Source organism: Myripristis murdjan, chromosome 7 (assembly GCF_902150065.1).
Source record: "Myripristis murdjan chromosome 7, fMyrMur1.1, whole genome shotgun sequence".
In the NCBI taxonomy this organism is placed as follows: domain Eukaryota; kingdom Metazoa; phylum Chordata; class Actinopteri; order Holocentriformes; family Holocentridae; genus Myripristis; species Myripristis murdjan.
The window spans coordinates 13,447,992-13,464,401 of NC_043986.1; the positions used below are offsets into that span (position 1 = coordinate 13,447,992).

The window sequence follows — 16,410 nt, forward strand, 5'->3', positions numbered from 1 at the left end:
CCAAATTTAATTGACAGGATTTAAATGCAGTGTCTGAAGCGGGGCAGGCTGCAGCATTTTATCATGAGTAATGAGTAGAAAGCAAAAAAATCCTAGTAGTCAAGGTCTTAAAGCAGTGAACATTTGTACATTATGCAAATCCCACATTGCAAAAAATATGTCTTACATACAGGCTATTTCAGGGCATGTCTAGTGATTTGTCACAATGACAGAAAGAACTGAGCAAAACATTTGTACATGTAGATGGTATTCCATTGAAAGATACTTTATTTGAGCTGACTGTTTTCAACAAATCTACAGGCTGTTTATCAAAAATACATTAAGCTATATTAAGAATGAACATCGTTAACATTAAGAGATATATTTCTGCATATTTATGATATTTGATACAACACATTATGACATATGTTTACTGATTTAAATCTAGTTTTCGCTATATGGGGGTAAATAATTTTGTAATTGAGATTCTGATGGCAGTTTATAGCATATTTTGAATGGATATAGCCCAATCTATATGAACATATACATTTTAGCCATACATGGAACAAATGTCTAAATTGTATGCATAGATCTATCTTGTGCAAGTATTTATTTATCCGTATGAATGGGAGTGAGGAATAGTTAAAAAAAAATAGTAACATGATAATTTTGTAATTGAAGCATTTTGATGAGTTCAAGGCCCGGTGTGAAATGCGGTTTCGCCACTAGGCGGCCTCTTCCCAATGACCCTGGGTGGTGCGGTGACAGCGGCTCGGGGAGCGGTGGGAAGAAATCCTGCAGTATGGCGTCACGGTCAAAAAACGACTCCGCCCACTCTCCCGATTTCCAGTATTCCCATTTGCTCCCGCACGCATTAGTCACAGCTGTGCCTTTGTTCATTGGCTGGTCAGACTGCCAGTCAGCGTGGCCAAAAGGGAGTTGACGTAATCTCTTCGGTAAATCCAGGCAATCTATCAATTCTTCCGTCGCTTGTGTGCAGATATACGACTGCCTTTTATCTCAACTGGAAAATAACCTCGTCAAGGAGGAACCGGTCGCAGCAGAGGTCCAGGTTGGCGGAGGATACCGCTATAATGGGTGTTTTTCATAAAAGTGGACTTTATAACAGTTTGTCTGCTCGCATATTCTGATTTAAGAGAGAGAGAAAAAACACCACACACATTTGACGCCCGCTAGTTTTCGCCGCTTTCCTATGGTGTTGCCGCTGCCTTTGTGAGAATCTTCAAAAGTGAGTAAAATATGAACGTCTTTCACTGTTTTCCAAAACATAAGGGTGTGATTTTTAGTGTTATTCTGTGCAGTGTTTGATAGCCGTTTAGCAAAGGTTTGTATGAGTCGTATAGAGCGCGTGAGTGTATGGCTATTTCTGTAACCGTCGTCCCAGTTTAAATGGCAGTTTTAGTGCTAGCAAACAGCATACACCTGAAATTTAATTAAATGGTAAAGTATAGTCTTGTTTACAGCACAGACAGTGTCTTTGGTGTATCCCGTCCACTGCAGACACTCTGTACTTCTGCCATAGCGGCCCAAGCCATACATAGCATGATCATCGTCTCTTGGCATTCACTAATCAATATCCTAAATTGTGATTGAATCTATCAGTTGTCACGTTGTAATCATTCGGATGCAATAGTTAAACTGATTCATCTCTCAAGGCCCTTAAGGAACAATGTGTCTAGTCTGTGCTACAACCCAGGAAAAAACCCCACTGCAACTCCCTGCCCTCTCTTTGCAAATAGCTACAGCAACGGGGATTAGCCTACTTTTTTTTTTTAATCGGCGAATTTCATTTTTTAAAAGCAGCATTTATCTGTTTTCTGGCCTGTATCAGCACTGTTAGATGTAGCAGGCAGACAGGCCCGGCTGTGTGTGCTGCTGTAGCCTATACCAAATAGGGTAGATAGGATTTCATGGGCGTATGCTTTTAGCAAGTATGGCTGACTGCAAGGACATGATGGAAAAAACATCAGATATTTGGCTTATGGAGTCATCGGCCGCGGGATGTATAGCTTCATAAGTGATTGTAAACACGTCAGAAAGGCTTAATACAATCAAACAATATTATAAAACTCATTCAGAATGGTAATTTCTGACATTGTATGTTTTAATGCATAGACGCTTATTTTACCTGTTCTGTATAGCCATTAATCAAACGCATTGAATTTGACTTTCTGTATTTGACTGTTACGGTTTGAGTGACTGCTGTTTACCAGATGTTAAAGAGCCTCAGTGGTTTTGGTCGGCCATGTTTGTTGTAGGCTGTTATGATTGGGAAATTATCGGACGGGGAGGGGGTTAATGTTGAGACTCCCTGCAGTTGCAGTTCATTGTTGATTGTGTTTGATTTGTATTTGTCCAAAAAAGATGCTGCTAAATCACTAGTGCATTCTGTCACTTTGTTTTATTTTTCCAGTCAAAACAAGAAAACAAGCGTGCAGTCCTTATTGCTCCTCAAATCCTTTTTCACCTAACAGACACAAACATCTGTTTTTATTCTTTGTTTCTTGCAGGAGGGACATATTTGTAATCTTACTGGGAGAAAGTACGCAACTGCCAACATGTCTGGGGCGTCTGTAAAAGTCGCTGTCCGGGTTCGACCCTTCAACTCCAGGGAGATGAGCAAGGAGTCAAAATGTATCATTCAGATGCAAGGCAACAGTACCAGTAAGTAGCCCAATGGCACAACACAAGGACACTCAAGCACACATACAAACGCAGCGGCCTAAATATTTGCACCGTAGGCTGCTAATATGAATTCAGTGCATCACATGTGCTCCCGTGTGGTCTTCCTTCAGGGGTCTTAGTTGGGAACAACAGAATGAGCAAACTGAATGGTGAACGGTTGGGGACAAACAGGCTGAAAGAGAATAAAAGGCTTACAGAGTTGAAATTCCTCCTCCTCTGAAAGGGGCTGCATGCCTGAGGAGTCTCAGTGTGAGAAACGCTGAGTTGGACCATACTGGGAGACCCAGAGGTCAACACACAGCCCCCCCCCTTCATCAATGCTTTATCACACGCTTGGTGTTTTAGAATGGATGTGGTTATCACTATGTTATTATCATGGTTGTGTCATCACATGGTTTATGTAAATAGTTTGAAAATGTTGACCTCTACTGTCAGCAGTACGAGGAATTTTAAGTTGGCTCTTTTGTAAGAGAAATGTAAGGGGGAATTTTTTTTTTTGCTAGACTTTGATTTTTTACAGGAGGTTTTACATTTTAATGAAATTTTCACAAAAAACCCAAAGTTGTCAAGTTTATATCAGGAAGTACTGCCAATCTCTTTAGATAGTCTCTAGGTTTCAAAAAAGTCCTGTTTGAAGTACAAGAAGACATTGTTCCCTATCAAAACTGGCCTTAATTTTTATTAAGCTGCTGTGTCAGCCATTGTACTTCCTCTCTCCACCAACAGCGTATTATCAGGAATGATTAAGATGGATTCTGTATAGGTACACTAAACATGCTTCCCAAAGCTTAAGTTTCATGTTAAACCTCAGAAGGGCTGTGCATTACATGCAGTACTATACGTGAATCTAGGCCAGAAGTCTACACAAAATGAATGTCAGTGCTCAAATGAAAAAAAAACAAAAAAAAACAAAGCAAAACTAACAGATATGTCACTCTGTTCATCTAGATATTTCCACTCGCTAAATATTTAGAAAATGTCATAATGCAATTGTCATGCTCACATACGGCCCATCATGTGAATGAATGCATAGCTCTCTATGAACCTTTTAAATCTCATTTCCACAGTTTTTTTTTCCAGTGTTACAATCGTAAGTTGATGGCAGATGTTTGTCTAAACCTCTGACACTGTTATGTATGCTTGTCTGCTGGAGCAGAGGTGTTTGTGTGAGATATATCAAAGAGTAGTCAGACCAAGGAGGAGAAGAAAACTGGGAATATGGCTTGTCGTCTATGATTCAGCCTGCTCACCTGTGCCTATGAGTCACCAGGTAGCTGATAGACGCTGTTGTATTTCCTTATTTAAGCTGACAGATGAACACCATCCCCCTGACGTTAGTGTGGGAACATTTAATGACCCAGTAACAGGACAGCATGTGACGGCAGAAACCTGTTCTGCCAGCAGGCTCACTTTTTATTTCCCTTCGGTTCTGTCTGCCAGTGCTATCAGCCCCATTAGACTAAGCCTATATGAATCTTCCATAAGATCAAGTCCCCCCTACCAGTTATGGCTCACTTGGCCTTTATCTCTCCCACTACTCCAAAGAGAAGCTTTGTGTCAAATCCCCAGTTCTTTCACTTCATATCCTTGGGTTTTCATTATACCAATGTCACTCAGAGGTGCTGGAGGGTGACTCGTGTGGTTTGTAGCAGAGCTGCAGTGGAATATGCAGTGTTTTGGGAGGTTAGTGAGTGCGTGTGCGTATGTGCGCGTGTGTGTGTGTATGTGTGTGTGAGGTAGTGAGGGAGAGAGGAGGAGGCTGCAGTAGTGCCTACTCTACCTCCTATCACATGGGCAGATTGCAGAGCAGAAAGGGAGGCTGGCAGGCGGCCATACTCTCCCTTCATCAGGACTCCATTGCAGATGGTATGCTGAGAATGCTGTCTTATTAGGATGCTGAGAGATTGTACAGTAGCTAATGGCTCAAATGCACACACGTACACCTGTGCAAACACACACACATACACACGCTCACATATATATGTATACATGCTGTTGAGACGATTTGACAGGCAGTGAGAAAATCTGCCCTTCCTCCACTTGTTTATGGTTCACTTGATTTCCTCACACATTGTATATCTACTGAGGGCATACCCCCACTGTGTTGTAGTCAAACCACTTCAACAGCTGTTTGTTTGGGAGGTGGAGATGCTGTCAAGGTTTGCATAATGATTTAATTGATAGTCATATACAAGCTTAAGATTATGTAACACAGAAAAAGGAAGCCCTTTCTTGAATTTCAAAACAAAAGGATTTCAAAGCAAGCTCATTCGAGGGTCTTGGTAAGCGAAGTATGATATTTTTAGTCTCATGTATCCTGACCTGCATCAGCTACTCAGTAATAAGCCTATTTCTCATGGAATTTGCGTTTAATTTTTAACTTCTGCTGTACAATATTTAATTTAGAGATCCTCTTTCACTAGGAGAAGCCAATGTTTTCTTTTTTGACTTTTTTGAATTTTATGACCACCAGTTTTTTTTGTTCCCTTTTTTCTTCTGTATCAAATTATACAGCACTCTCCAAAAACCTGCTTAGTTGTTTATCTTTCCATGTCAATCCTTACAAAAAGCATATCCCACTAGGTTATGCTTTTTGTAGAGAATTGAGTTCAGCAGTTAGATATACGTACATCAATCCACCCATATCTTTGCTGGCTCACAGTGAAACACCAGTGTGTTAGAAAAGCAACACACAGTTGTACTAATGACTAAGGTTAAGCTCTCCTGTGGAATGTCCCATCAAAAGAGGCAGTTTAAAAAATATTTGAGTAGTATCTGGGGCTGGCTAATATTTAACTGGGTCTGAAAGCTGCCTGACAGAAATGGGATGTTTTACAGAGATGCTTGGTCAGCTTGTAGATGCTTGGCAGCTGTGTGGACGAGGCCGCGACACTCCCCTTATTGTAGTCACTCGCTCAAGGGCATGATACGTCTGTGTGTGTGTGTGTGTGTGTCAACACCACAGAAAAAGAGAGCATGGGTGCAAGTGCAGGATCTCTCTCTCTCTCTCTCTCTCTCTCTCTCTCTCTCTCTCTCTCTCTCTCTCTCCTTTTCACCATGCAGGGCTGTCAGTGATAGAGAGCAGGCACAGGGGTGGCAAATTGATTATCCAGGGTGCAAGAGATGTGTCCAAGGCCTCTGCAAGCAGGCTGGAACCAAGCAAAGGCCTCTTTCAGTGGAAGCTCTCAGACATACCAGAGCAAATGCAATTAAGAAGAGGTGACGTGATGGGCTGCTGCGTTGGTTAGTGTTGGTACTCCAAGTGGTGGAGAACGGCAGGACATCAAAAGGCTGCCTTCATTAGGGCCCTGATGTGTTCTCCACATTGGTCTCTGGCTGGTTATGTAACCTGTGTATTATGTTCTAACACTCAGCCAATGAGCAGCCACTCATGTATGTATGTAAGGCCTGGGATGGCTGATTGATGCTGCGCAGTTGGCACACAGTAGCCTGTCCACTGTGATGTTGGTGTGCGTCAGGTGAACTGTGGTGGAACAAATCTGTGCACACTCTTAGTCACATTTTCAAGACACTGACACTAAATCAAATTTGTTTCACTATGGGAGATAGCTAGTGGTAAGAATATTTTTGATGTAAGTGTTCTTATTCTAATCTATCCTGTATGTTTAAATACTTGAAACACAGAAGTTTCTGTTTATTAGTTAATGTTTATAAAGAGCGTTTAAATAAAGGAGTGTGTGCTGAAAATGGATTTCTGGATTTGTAGTCAGTTTGGACTCAGATATTGGAAATCCTGCAATTTCACTGGTATTGGGATCAACTATGAAAAATCTGGTATTGTGACATTCTTAGCTGCTACACAGCACTGCCCCAAGCCAAGAGTAAACAAACTAATAGACCTGACAGAAGGTCACAGTATCAGTTAAACTTTCAGCTTTCAGATACAATTTTGCTGAGTGTCCTCTCAGGCTGAGCTAAGTGGATGTTGACCTTACAAAAACCCAGCAGCGAGGGATCAGCTGAGCCCCAGTGTCACTTACATATCTGAGGAGGCCGCAGCAGTCACAAAAATGTCAACGAGAATCCCAACTCACATGAATGGGTGTGTACTGCTGTAGCTGAGTGGCCGTTGATAACAGAGGTGACAAGACAAGTTGGGGTGAGATGGGGAGCATGGGGTTTGGCAGAGGGATGGTCATCTTGCTGGTGAACCCTGTGCAAGTCAGCCAATTGACCTGATTAGTGCCAGTATAATCCTGCAAATCGCCACGCCCTGCCTTGGTAATCTCTCTGACCCTTCTAGGTGTGTGCACACCCACACACACACACACACACACACACACACACACTCAGGGTGTTACATTCTTCACTGCCTCACGCTGAGATTGTTCTGGAGCGATACACACTTGCACACATGCACCAGCTACATAGCAGACACACATTCCAGACTGACCTCCTAATTAGGTGGGAGGACGGGCAGATGTCTGTGTCTGTTATCAGCTCATGCTGTGTCAGGCTGTGGTTATAGTGAAGCAACATGTCATGTGAATCTCAGATTTGGAAATTACTTAATTATAATGACATGACAAATGAAAGTTAGGTTTGGACAATTTAGATTTTATGAATGTGGGTCAGTGTGTGTGTGGGTATGGGACACAGACTCTAAAGGCCAAAATGTTTTATCAGATTTTAATGACATTTAAAGGAAAATTCCACTTGACTGATGCTGTTTTATTATATGGTGCAATTCCATTTTTCTGTGGCTAAAATTGCCAAGTACAATAGGAAGACATAGCTTAATGGTAGAAATTTTGGTTTAAATGGTTTAAAATGGTGTTAATGTGTTTGATAACAGAATTTTCCTTTAAAGAAGTTCCATTATTGGCCACTGAATGATAGTTAGAACCCTCCTGTCTGAGTTTTTCAAAGCCTGAAAATATTTTATGGAACTGGAAATGGGTCATGTGTGCCTGGTTTGAACAGAGACACATCTTGTGATATCCACTCATCCAGATGCCATCACAGACTCATGATTGCATTGAGTTTGTTTTGGTAAAATCTTGTTCTTGCTCTCTGCCTTTTTTTCATCTTGAGTTAGCTGGAGCACAGCCTATTTTAACATTTTAATGTTCTAGTCACAAAGCTTTATCACCAATACCATCTACGCTAAAACAGTGCTTTGCCTCAAACTGATCACTCAGCCTTTGTGTCCTTTCATATTGGCACAGCATCCTCTTTCGTCAGTATGTGTTTTGAAATGCAGAAGAAACAAGAGCATGGCACTGACTGCATACCAGGAATAGGCTAAGTGCTGGAATTCACTTGCTCTGGTAGAGGTCAGAAGGGGAAAGTGATAAATGCCTCCTCTTAGTACATTGCTGTTTCAGCTCTCTGGTTGACTGAGCCACTTGCAGCTTTCACACCTCTCACTTATGTTGACTTTTCACCACCTACTCCATTTTGTTGCTTTTGTTTCAGTTTAGACTTTTTGGAAGTGCCACTATGCAACACATTCAAGAGTGTTTTTTTTTTTTTTTTAACCACTTTGGTTTAGTGCTGAGTAGATTTAACATTCAAAGCAGTAGATTAACAACTAATATTGTTTGCTAACTCCCAAACAATTTCTAGGTCAGCTTGTAACAGCTTAAAATGGGAACACAAAATCCTGAGAGAATATTTGATTTTTGCAAATAACATCTGGACACATCAAATTCTTCTTTCTTTTCTCTCATGTTGACATCATATGGCTTCAGGATTGTCTACAGATGTCTTCAAATAAACAAATGAGAGTTTACCATTGAAGACGAGCAAATGTCTTGCAAACTGCTGTATATCATAATCTTGTAGATTTTCTGAAGTTTATCATAAACCGTAGGCATTATTAACCATACACTCAGCCTTGCGATATGGTGACACTGTGTTATGTCAGTCATAGCACCTACATTACATACTACATTTAGAGTTAAAGATGTAGATTAAAACTCAACACGGGGTTGAGGCTGCTTGTTCTTCCAAGACTAAAATTCAGCGATAAGTTATGGTAAATTTCAGCTCATCTGTTTAATTAGTTAAATCACAATGGGCAGTTCAGTCTAACCTAAATTTTTTCACAGGCTTGAGACTTTTGCACATTTTCTTTCATAGTTACACACACACACATTCATTTCTGATCTGTGGCCTATCAGATGTTTTCCTCTTAGGATTTTTTGTTCTTAGGTTGCATACTAACTAATAATGAATTGGAATCAGCATTTCTGGTCTCACCTTGGATAGGGGGAAATTTTGTGTAAATTGGTAAATTTTGTGCACCTCACTGTTCTATCTTACAATTGGTTCTCTCCTGTAGGGTTAAGATCACTTTCTGCAGGGATTTGTGAGCTTCCCTGCAGAAAGTGAAGGATGTGAGCATAGAGGATAGGATCTGAGCTGGCTGGGAGGGGGAGGGGGGAGATGCAGTCTCAGCCATAGCTGCAGAGACAGTGAAAGTCATGCACAAGCACCAATCACGTGCAGGAAAGCGTGAGGCAGCATCACATACAGCCGCCCAGCCAGGAATAATGGGATTTCAGTCATAACCTGTAGGTGTAGAAATGCGTGATGTGCATCCAGTGGAGTGAAACTAAGGAAAATGCAAAGCTATTTTAGTATTTTCATTGTTGTTTATTTGTTTTTATGGTTGGTGTCTGGCATGTTGTGATAAAACAGCAAAACATGCCCATCATTTAGACAGATATCTACTCACTAAATGTAATTTTTGTGAAAAAAAAATCTCTCAGTGGAGCGAGGGACAACGTTTGGCTTGTTATCAGTGCAATTCCAGTGTTTTCTAGAACCAGATGTCAATATCAGCATAAGGCAGAGACTCCATTGGTGTATTTATCTCACTTTATTGGCAGATTTCTTCCCACTTGTTTTATGAAAAATAACACTTTAATAGTGAATGATAATAAAATGGCTTGTTAAGATGGATACTTTTTGCAGTGTAGAGCCCTTTAGCGACAGGAGATAGATGCTTATAGGGGGCTTCTCTTCGATTGGCTGTTGGCCTGTAGACGAAACAGATCCATTAAGGTTATTAATATAACTGGAGATAAAAGGTCAATGGTCCATCCTGCTCCCCATGCTCTGCCTCATGTAACAAGGTAGAACAAAACAATACTAAATTAGTCTGGTGAAATGCAATTCTGCCAAACCCTTAGATATGTCCCAGTTTTATGGCTTTGCCTAATCAGATGAGTAGTGGTAGAAACTGTCTGTCTGGGGTCACTGGCCAATTTTCTGTGGAATTAGGAACGTATGTATGCATGCGTAGGCCTGCTCATGCATTCTTGTAGGTGTGTTTGGACTTGAGTAATAGGAAGGGAAGTCTATGGGATGTAGTGGTGTAGTTGTTCCAAAAAAAAAAAAAAGAGTTGATCAGTGAAAGCAGGAAGTTTTTTTTCACCTACATTAAGAATACACACCATTATGGCATATACCAATATGTTGTAGTTCAGTTTGTCCTATGTAATCTTTACAATATACTGACAAATCATCTGACTTACAGCAGTCATACTTATATTGGTCCTTATGGTTTATTAAAATTTGCATTACGTGTCAGTGAATTTAATGGTCTTTTCTTTTCAATTCAGTATCAGTCTGTATCACACTGTCTTCTGCACATAACCAGTGGGTTTTTCAGTTGTCTGTGTAAATCAGGTCGTGCTCACAGCAGCCCACATCCATCTCCATTCATCCCCAACTTGATGATGCAAGCAGGCACTAAAAGGCTGATAATGGTGTGTTTGTTTTGAGGTCATGGCACTCCCGGCTTGCTCCCCTTCACCTACACTTTGGCTCATTACCTAAGTTGGATATAATGGCTGGACTTTCCCACATTCAGGAAAGTGAATGTGTTTTTAGTTTTTTTGCGTCCTGGCGAACACAGCTCTCCTTCGAGACCTTGTTGTTATGTTGCCTCCCACAGGCTATGGGCTGAATTCAGAGGCTACCAGGAGAGCTTTGTAGTCCAGGCACGAGCAGCCTGGTGGTGGGCACCATGCTCACTTTGTTTTATTCATGAAGCAAGGAGAGAGGGTGGCAGGGAGGGGGGCAATATATTATTTTTGAACCCTTATTTAATAAGTTGAGAGAGCTGTCCTTCGCTGTGGTTGGCTCCCAGACATTCTGCTCCTCCAAAGTAGAGCTGTTTCATGTTGCTGTGCTATTGCCCTGCAGCTAATTGTGATCAGTCGTATACACATACGCACAGACACATACACATGCACAGTTTTGTTCATCATTTCCGTCTACCACAGAGAAGCTAGATAAAGAAGATAGAAAAATGGTGTTAGTCATCTGACATTAGTTCTAAGCAGTCATGTCATGTCATTTTGTATGGTTCTACAGAACAAGAAGGACTTGTTTTGTTGCATCAGTTTATCATATTTAGCAACAAAACACACCTATTTAGTGCAGTTATGTGTGCTAGACTTGTGTTCCTGGAGCTTACATAAAGCCAGTAAGCATTTAAAGCGAGGCTTGGGTTTTTGAGCAGAGGCTAGTTGAGGAAATCCAGGTCACTGCTCCGTAAAATGGGCGCCTGTTGTGAGCAGTGAATGTTAGGGGCTGTGTGTGTATCTCCCTTGTCTGCACAGCCTGGTCTACACTGTTGTCCACACTCAGCCATTCTGCCTGGGTCATATGATGTGTTGCAGAGCTGGATCTACTGTATGTTGTGCAGATACAGAAAAGGAACTAAGTTTAAATATGTTTCATAATTCAAAGCAGACTCATAACTGCTTTGGAATAACAAAAGTCTATTTGCCCATGTAGATCCTGCATGGTCACAGAGATAATAGGATTTTATGATTCATAGTCTAGCAAACCCAAACTGCAGTAGTGTATTTCCCATGAATGGTTTTACTAAGTAAGAAGAGAGTGACTTTTTCTTCATTGCATGTATATGGCCAGTGACTTCTGTCCAGTTTCATTTTCGGGATGAGAGCACCTGCCTCAGCCTTAAGCTGTGTTGATGGACAGTTTATGCTGCATTGGCTGATGTTTGGAAAGCTTTCCAGGACAAGGTGCTAATTTTAAAGTCGTAGCTCTTGTGGATGTGAACTCTGTCTTGGTTACAAATGTCATGGCAGCTAAGTTTTAGTGTGGTTTCCACAGCAAACTTTTATGTCAGATGGTATGTGAGGCACTGATTGATTCACTTTGTTGATACTATCACCCATGATGTTGCTCTACCTATGCTGAGTTTAAAAGGTGCATCAGTATTTTCATGAAGTATTTTCTGAGGTATTTTCTTTAATTTTTTAAAATTTTCTTTTGCCAATCCCAACTCACTTCGATTGGCTTTACCCCTAGTTTCGGAGTGCCCTCGACTGGGTAGTGGCCCTTCAGAATGGAACTAAAAGGGTTCGGGGTACAAATTTTTACCTATGAAGGGTGACACCACTTTGTATGTCATCAGTCGCCATAATCCATGCAGAAGTATATTTGTCAGTAGCCTACTGTAGAGGGGAAATGAGTCTGGGTAGAGAAAAATCAAACAAAACAGCACTATAATTCTTCATTACTAGGCTACTGTACTTCTTTAGACTACTGTATTAAACACAAAACAGGACAGGACAGCATTCCTGTAACCACAGCACTTCATAAAGCCCTGCACTGACATCAGAAGAGGGGGAAGTGCACACAGTTCACTGTGGATTTATATTTTATACTTCCGTGAATAGTGATTTTTTTTTTTTTTTTTTTTTTGGTGAATGCTTGTCATAAAGAACCAATTACATATTTCAAAACTAATGTATCCTTTTATAGTTTTTGCATTGTAATTTGAGAATATATACTACATTTATAGACTTCTTTCCTGGCATTTCTTCTGCATTTCCTCTACCCCTTCGTTTGTGGTCTGCATCTAGAAATGCTCTGTTTGGAGGGCCATATGGAGATCTAGATGACCACTATCCCTCAAACCCTTAGAGGCTACTCACATTACCCTATTCGTGCTGTGCGCAAGCATGTTTGACCCCGAATATTCGCAATATTCTGGTTGCGCACGTGTCATGTAAACACGCACCGAACCCGATTAAGGTCATATTCCGGTTGGAGAGAATTCCGAATAAGCCCCCTGGCATATTCCTGTTCCAACCGGAATATTGGGGCATGTAAACACCTTAGTCGGAAAATGCCCCGAACCGGAATATTCAGTCACAACTGCGCATGCTTGACTCGCAAGGAATTCTGTGGCATCTTTGTTGCTATGGTTACCTGCAAGTGGGGAAAACGGCATGGCCAGGAGCCAGGAGACTGCAGTCCGCCTTCAGCTAATGAAAGACTTAAATATCATGGAGGATATCGATGGGAGAAAACATAGAACTAGCGACAGAAGAAGAAGAAAAAGAAGAAGAAGACGAGGAAGAAGACTTCTTCGTCTTTTTTTTCCGGCAGACCAGACGCCTATACGTGTGCTGCTGCTCCCCGCGGCTGAGTGTCGCATTACGTAAGAGAGTGCAATACGCCGAAACACGGGGGCATGCCAAGTAACATGTAAACGGAATATTCCAGTTGCCGCGGCGCAGTTACCTTAGCCGGAATATTGACCCGAACCGGAATATGGTGTGCATGTAAACGTACTCAGTGTCTCACTTCCTCAAAGGCCCCTGTGAACAGGTCGACACAGGCAGCTTTGAATGTTTAATACATTAGTGCTATTTTTACGCTGGAAAATAACAGAGTCTGTCGCACCGTAGAAGCATTACTATAGTTCTCGGACAGCCTTCTGTGGCACAGGATGTGTTTAAGATGACCTGTGACCTTTGAGGCAGCACCTGCAGGAGAGGAGAATATCCTCCTTGGACCAGTTCCATGAAAAGCACTCACAGAGCCTCGAAAACAGCTGAACTCTCTGACCTTGGATCTTGTATCCATTTGTCAGTGTTACACTGAGGTGCAAATGACAAATACATTTGTAAGAGAAGTTGGGTGATGCTTTCAGGTCGGGGTCAGACACACTAAAACCACTAGAATTATTGCAAGAGATGAACCAATATATTGGCTGATAACTTGAAAAAGCAATATCTCTATTAGTCCAGTATTATTTTTGCTGTTGATATTTGGCTAGTTGCAATATTGACGCTTTTATGACCTTTTTGTATCACTTTGTACAACTGTAAAACAAACATAGTCCATTTGTTTTTTTTGTTGTAGTTGTTTTTTTTTTTTGTTTTTTTTTGCATTTTTAAAGCACAAAATTATCTAAACCTTAACCTGTTATACAACTGTTTCTGTATTACATTTGTTACAAAAATGCACGTGTGTCACCTGTTCTGGTTAGGAAGATATTGGATATTGATGTCGGACTTAAAAAATATATCACCTCATTCCTAGTAAATTGCAGTGACATTTTGAGATGTGTCATTTCAGCTCAGACCGCATGCTAGTCCTGTGTGCTATGTGGGTTTAACCCTCCATGTCAACACCTGAGAGGCAGCCTAATATCCCTTTCTCTTTATTGTAGCTCTGTTTGTCTAGCTTGTGAATGGAGTCCTGCTGGCTTAGCATGTTTTCTCTATCTGGTGGCCTCTAGAAGCCTCTCTATAGTCTCTGTCATCCTGCACTCAGTGAGTCTACGTAAGCTGATATCAGAAGGCACTCGTGGTGTTAGCTAGCTATCACTGCCTGTGGTCTGGGAGCTGCTCAGCTTGGCTAGGAGTGTGGCGGAAAGGTTGGGCAGCTGAAATCTGCCCATTCTTTCCTGTCACTGACAGTCTGTCGGCATGCAAGGCACCAGCTGCCATCTGCTGCTGTATAAATAGATGGTACTCAGTGCTAGAACAGCTGGCATATAGGCCAGGCCTGCACCCTGTGCCACCGCTTTCTAGTTAGACAGACAACCCCACCAAAAGCCATGTGCATTGTGCACAGCATTTTGAACTTTTTTGACCTTCGGCTGATGTTCTTAGTCTGATTCTTAGTCTGATGCAGCTGATGCTCAGTGTCTTGCTTGAGGACCCTTCATGCCCAATGGAAACATTGTGTTGCAGAGATCACACCTCTGACTTTGTGGTTATGACACACAGTCAGTTTTTTTACCTTACATTATGTTTGTTTTGGTTTAGCTCATTCTACCATTTTGTGTATTTCATCTAAGCTGTTGTTGCTGTTTTACAAAAAAGCAAAGACATTATTTTGTTCTTGTTTATTAATTTAAAAAAAAAATACATAGACATTCTTTGGCAACACAGCCCATTTGTTTTTCATTTGCAGTTTACACAAGCTGTGCCAATCTGGGATTTTTGAGGCTGAAACGTGCTGTTGACTTCAGTCACTCTCCAACAAAAATGCCATGCCATTGAAGGTTTCCTTTTTCTAAATGTGGCGGTCACAAGCGGGGGGGTGAGGCAACGTGAAAAGGGTCATTGTCTGTGATAGTGGGGACTGGCCACATAAAGGCTTGTCATAACAGATTACCTAATGTGTTTTGCAGGCTCTGTTGTCAGCCGCAATACCCTGCATTCACTGCATTGTTCTGGTGTCTTCCTGTGCTTTTCTTCCTCTCCTCTCCCAGTAGAAAGACAAAAATGACGTGATCAGCCTTCTGAGTAGAAACTGAGAATTTGTCGGTGGGAATGTAGTGCCTCCCCCTAGAGTTACAGTAATTACTCTGAACTAATGTTTCAACTAATCAAACGTAAAGGCGTGCTCTTAACGTTAACAGGATTAAAGTTTGTTTCAGTCTGGGCATATGGCCCTCTTTTTGTCCACACTTCTTAGTCTGAGTCAGTGCTTGTTACCTAGAAATATGGATTGTGGTGTGACGAGGCAGGTTTCCAGGCTTGCTGAACTATTTGCCTTGCCAGGAAAGATCCAGGCTATTTGGCAGGAGTACTCAACAAAAGGGTATTGTGTTGTGTTGTGGCTATTTTTTTTAATCAAAAGCTATGAGGGTTTTACTAGGCTAGGCGCAAAAGTGTACTGTATCCAAGTGGGCAATGATGATAGCACATGGCTGTTTCTGTTTTGGAGATGTTGTATGTCTTGTGTTGTGGCTGCCACAGGCTCAGCTGTTTGTCAAGCATGTATAGCAGTGCTCAGAAACTACTTTTAGCCATCAGCATTGAGCTACATCTAGTGACAGCTCTGCCACCTGTGCCACAGCCGCAACGACCCAGCCTTCACACTGTCTCTGCCAAACAGATTGAATGCAACACGTAGAGCATGTCTGTGAGTCAACCATGGCTGACTCAGAATGTGCCCCATCCACTCTTTATGTTTCCTCTTTAAGGTGGAAGAACGCTATTAGCCTTACAGGGGCACTGCTAAAACAGTCTGCTCGTGTCAACAACTGTTTTGCTTCACTACTCATGCACAAACTGTGATACAGGTGTGCAGCTGTCATGTTGCATTGAAATAGATAGGGTTGAGCGGCTGAGCAAATGAGACATATCTCTAGAAAGTGACCATTTGGCTGCATATTGCAACTTTTTTCTCCAGTAGTGCCACTGTTTTTTTTTCCCCCAGTTGCCCCCCTGTTTAACCAAAACAATCCTAGTCTCTGAAATGTTCTTTATTTTGTTCTATGTTTATTTATTTGTTCATGTTCAAATAAAAAAAAAAAGAGGGAAAAAAAAAAAAACGTGTTCATGTTTGCTTAAGTTATTAAAGTGCCAACAGTTTGTAGTAAGGGCTAGTTGAACTTATTTCTGCTCCTGCTCAAAACATACTGGTCTCTCATGGAAGGTGATCAAGTTCTTTTGAAACGGTTTGATCAAT

At 41.4% G+C, this 16,410-nt stretch overlaps 1 protein-coding gene across 18 annotated transcripts in view; it reads left to right on the plus strand.

Annotated features, from left to right (window-relative positions):
* Positions 1-933: 933 nt before the first annotated feature.
* kif1b (kinesin family member 1B) overlaps positions 934-16,410 on the plus strand; it is a 69,494-nt gene continuing 54,017 nt past the window's right edge. For all 18 annotated transcript variants that reach the window (XR_003928452.1, XM_030055434.1, XM_030055436.1 and 15 more), the window contains exons 1-2: positions 934-1,228; positions 2,511-2,664. Coding sequence is in view for 17 of the 18 variants with exons in the window: in XM_030055434.1 (XP_029911294.1) it covers positions 2,559-2,664 (106 nt within the window). In the remaining variant the exon portion in view is untranslated. The remainder of the gene's footprint in view (positions 1,229-2,510; positions 2,665-16,410) is intronic.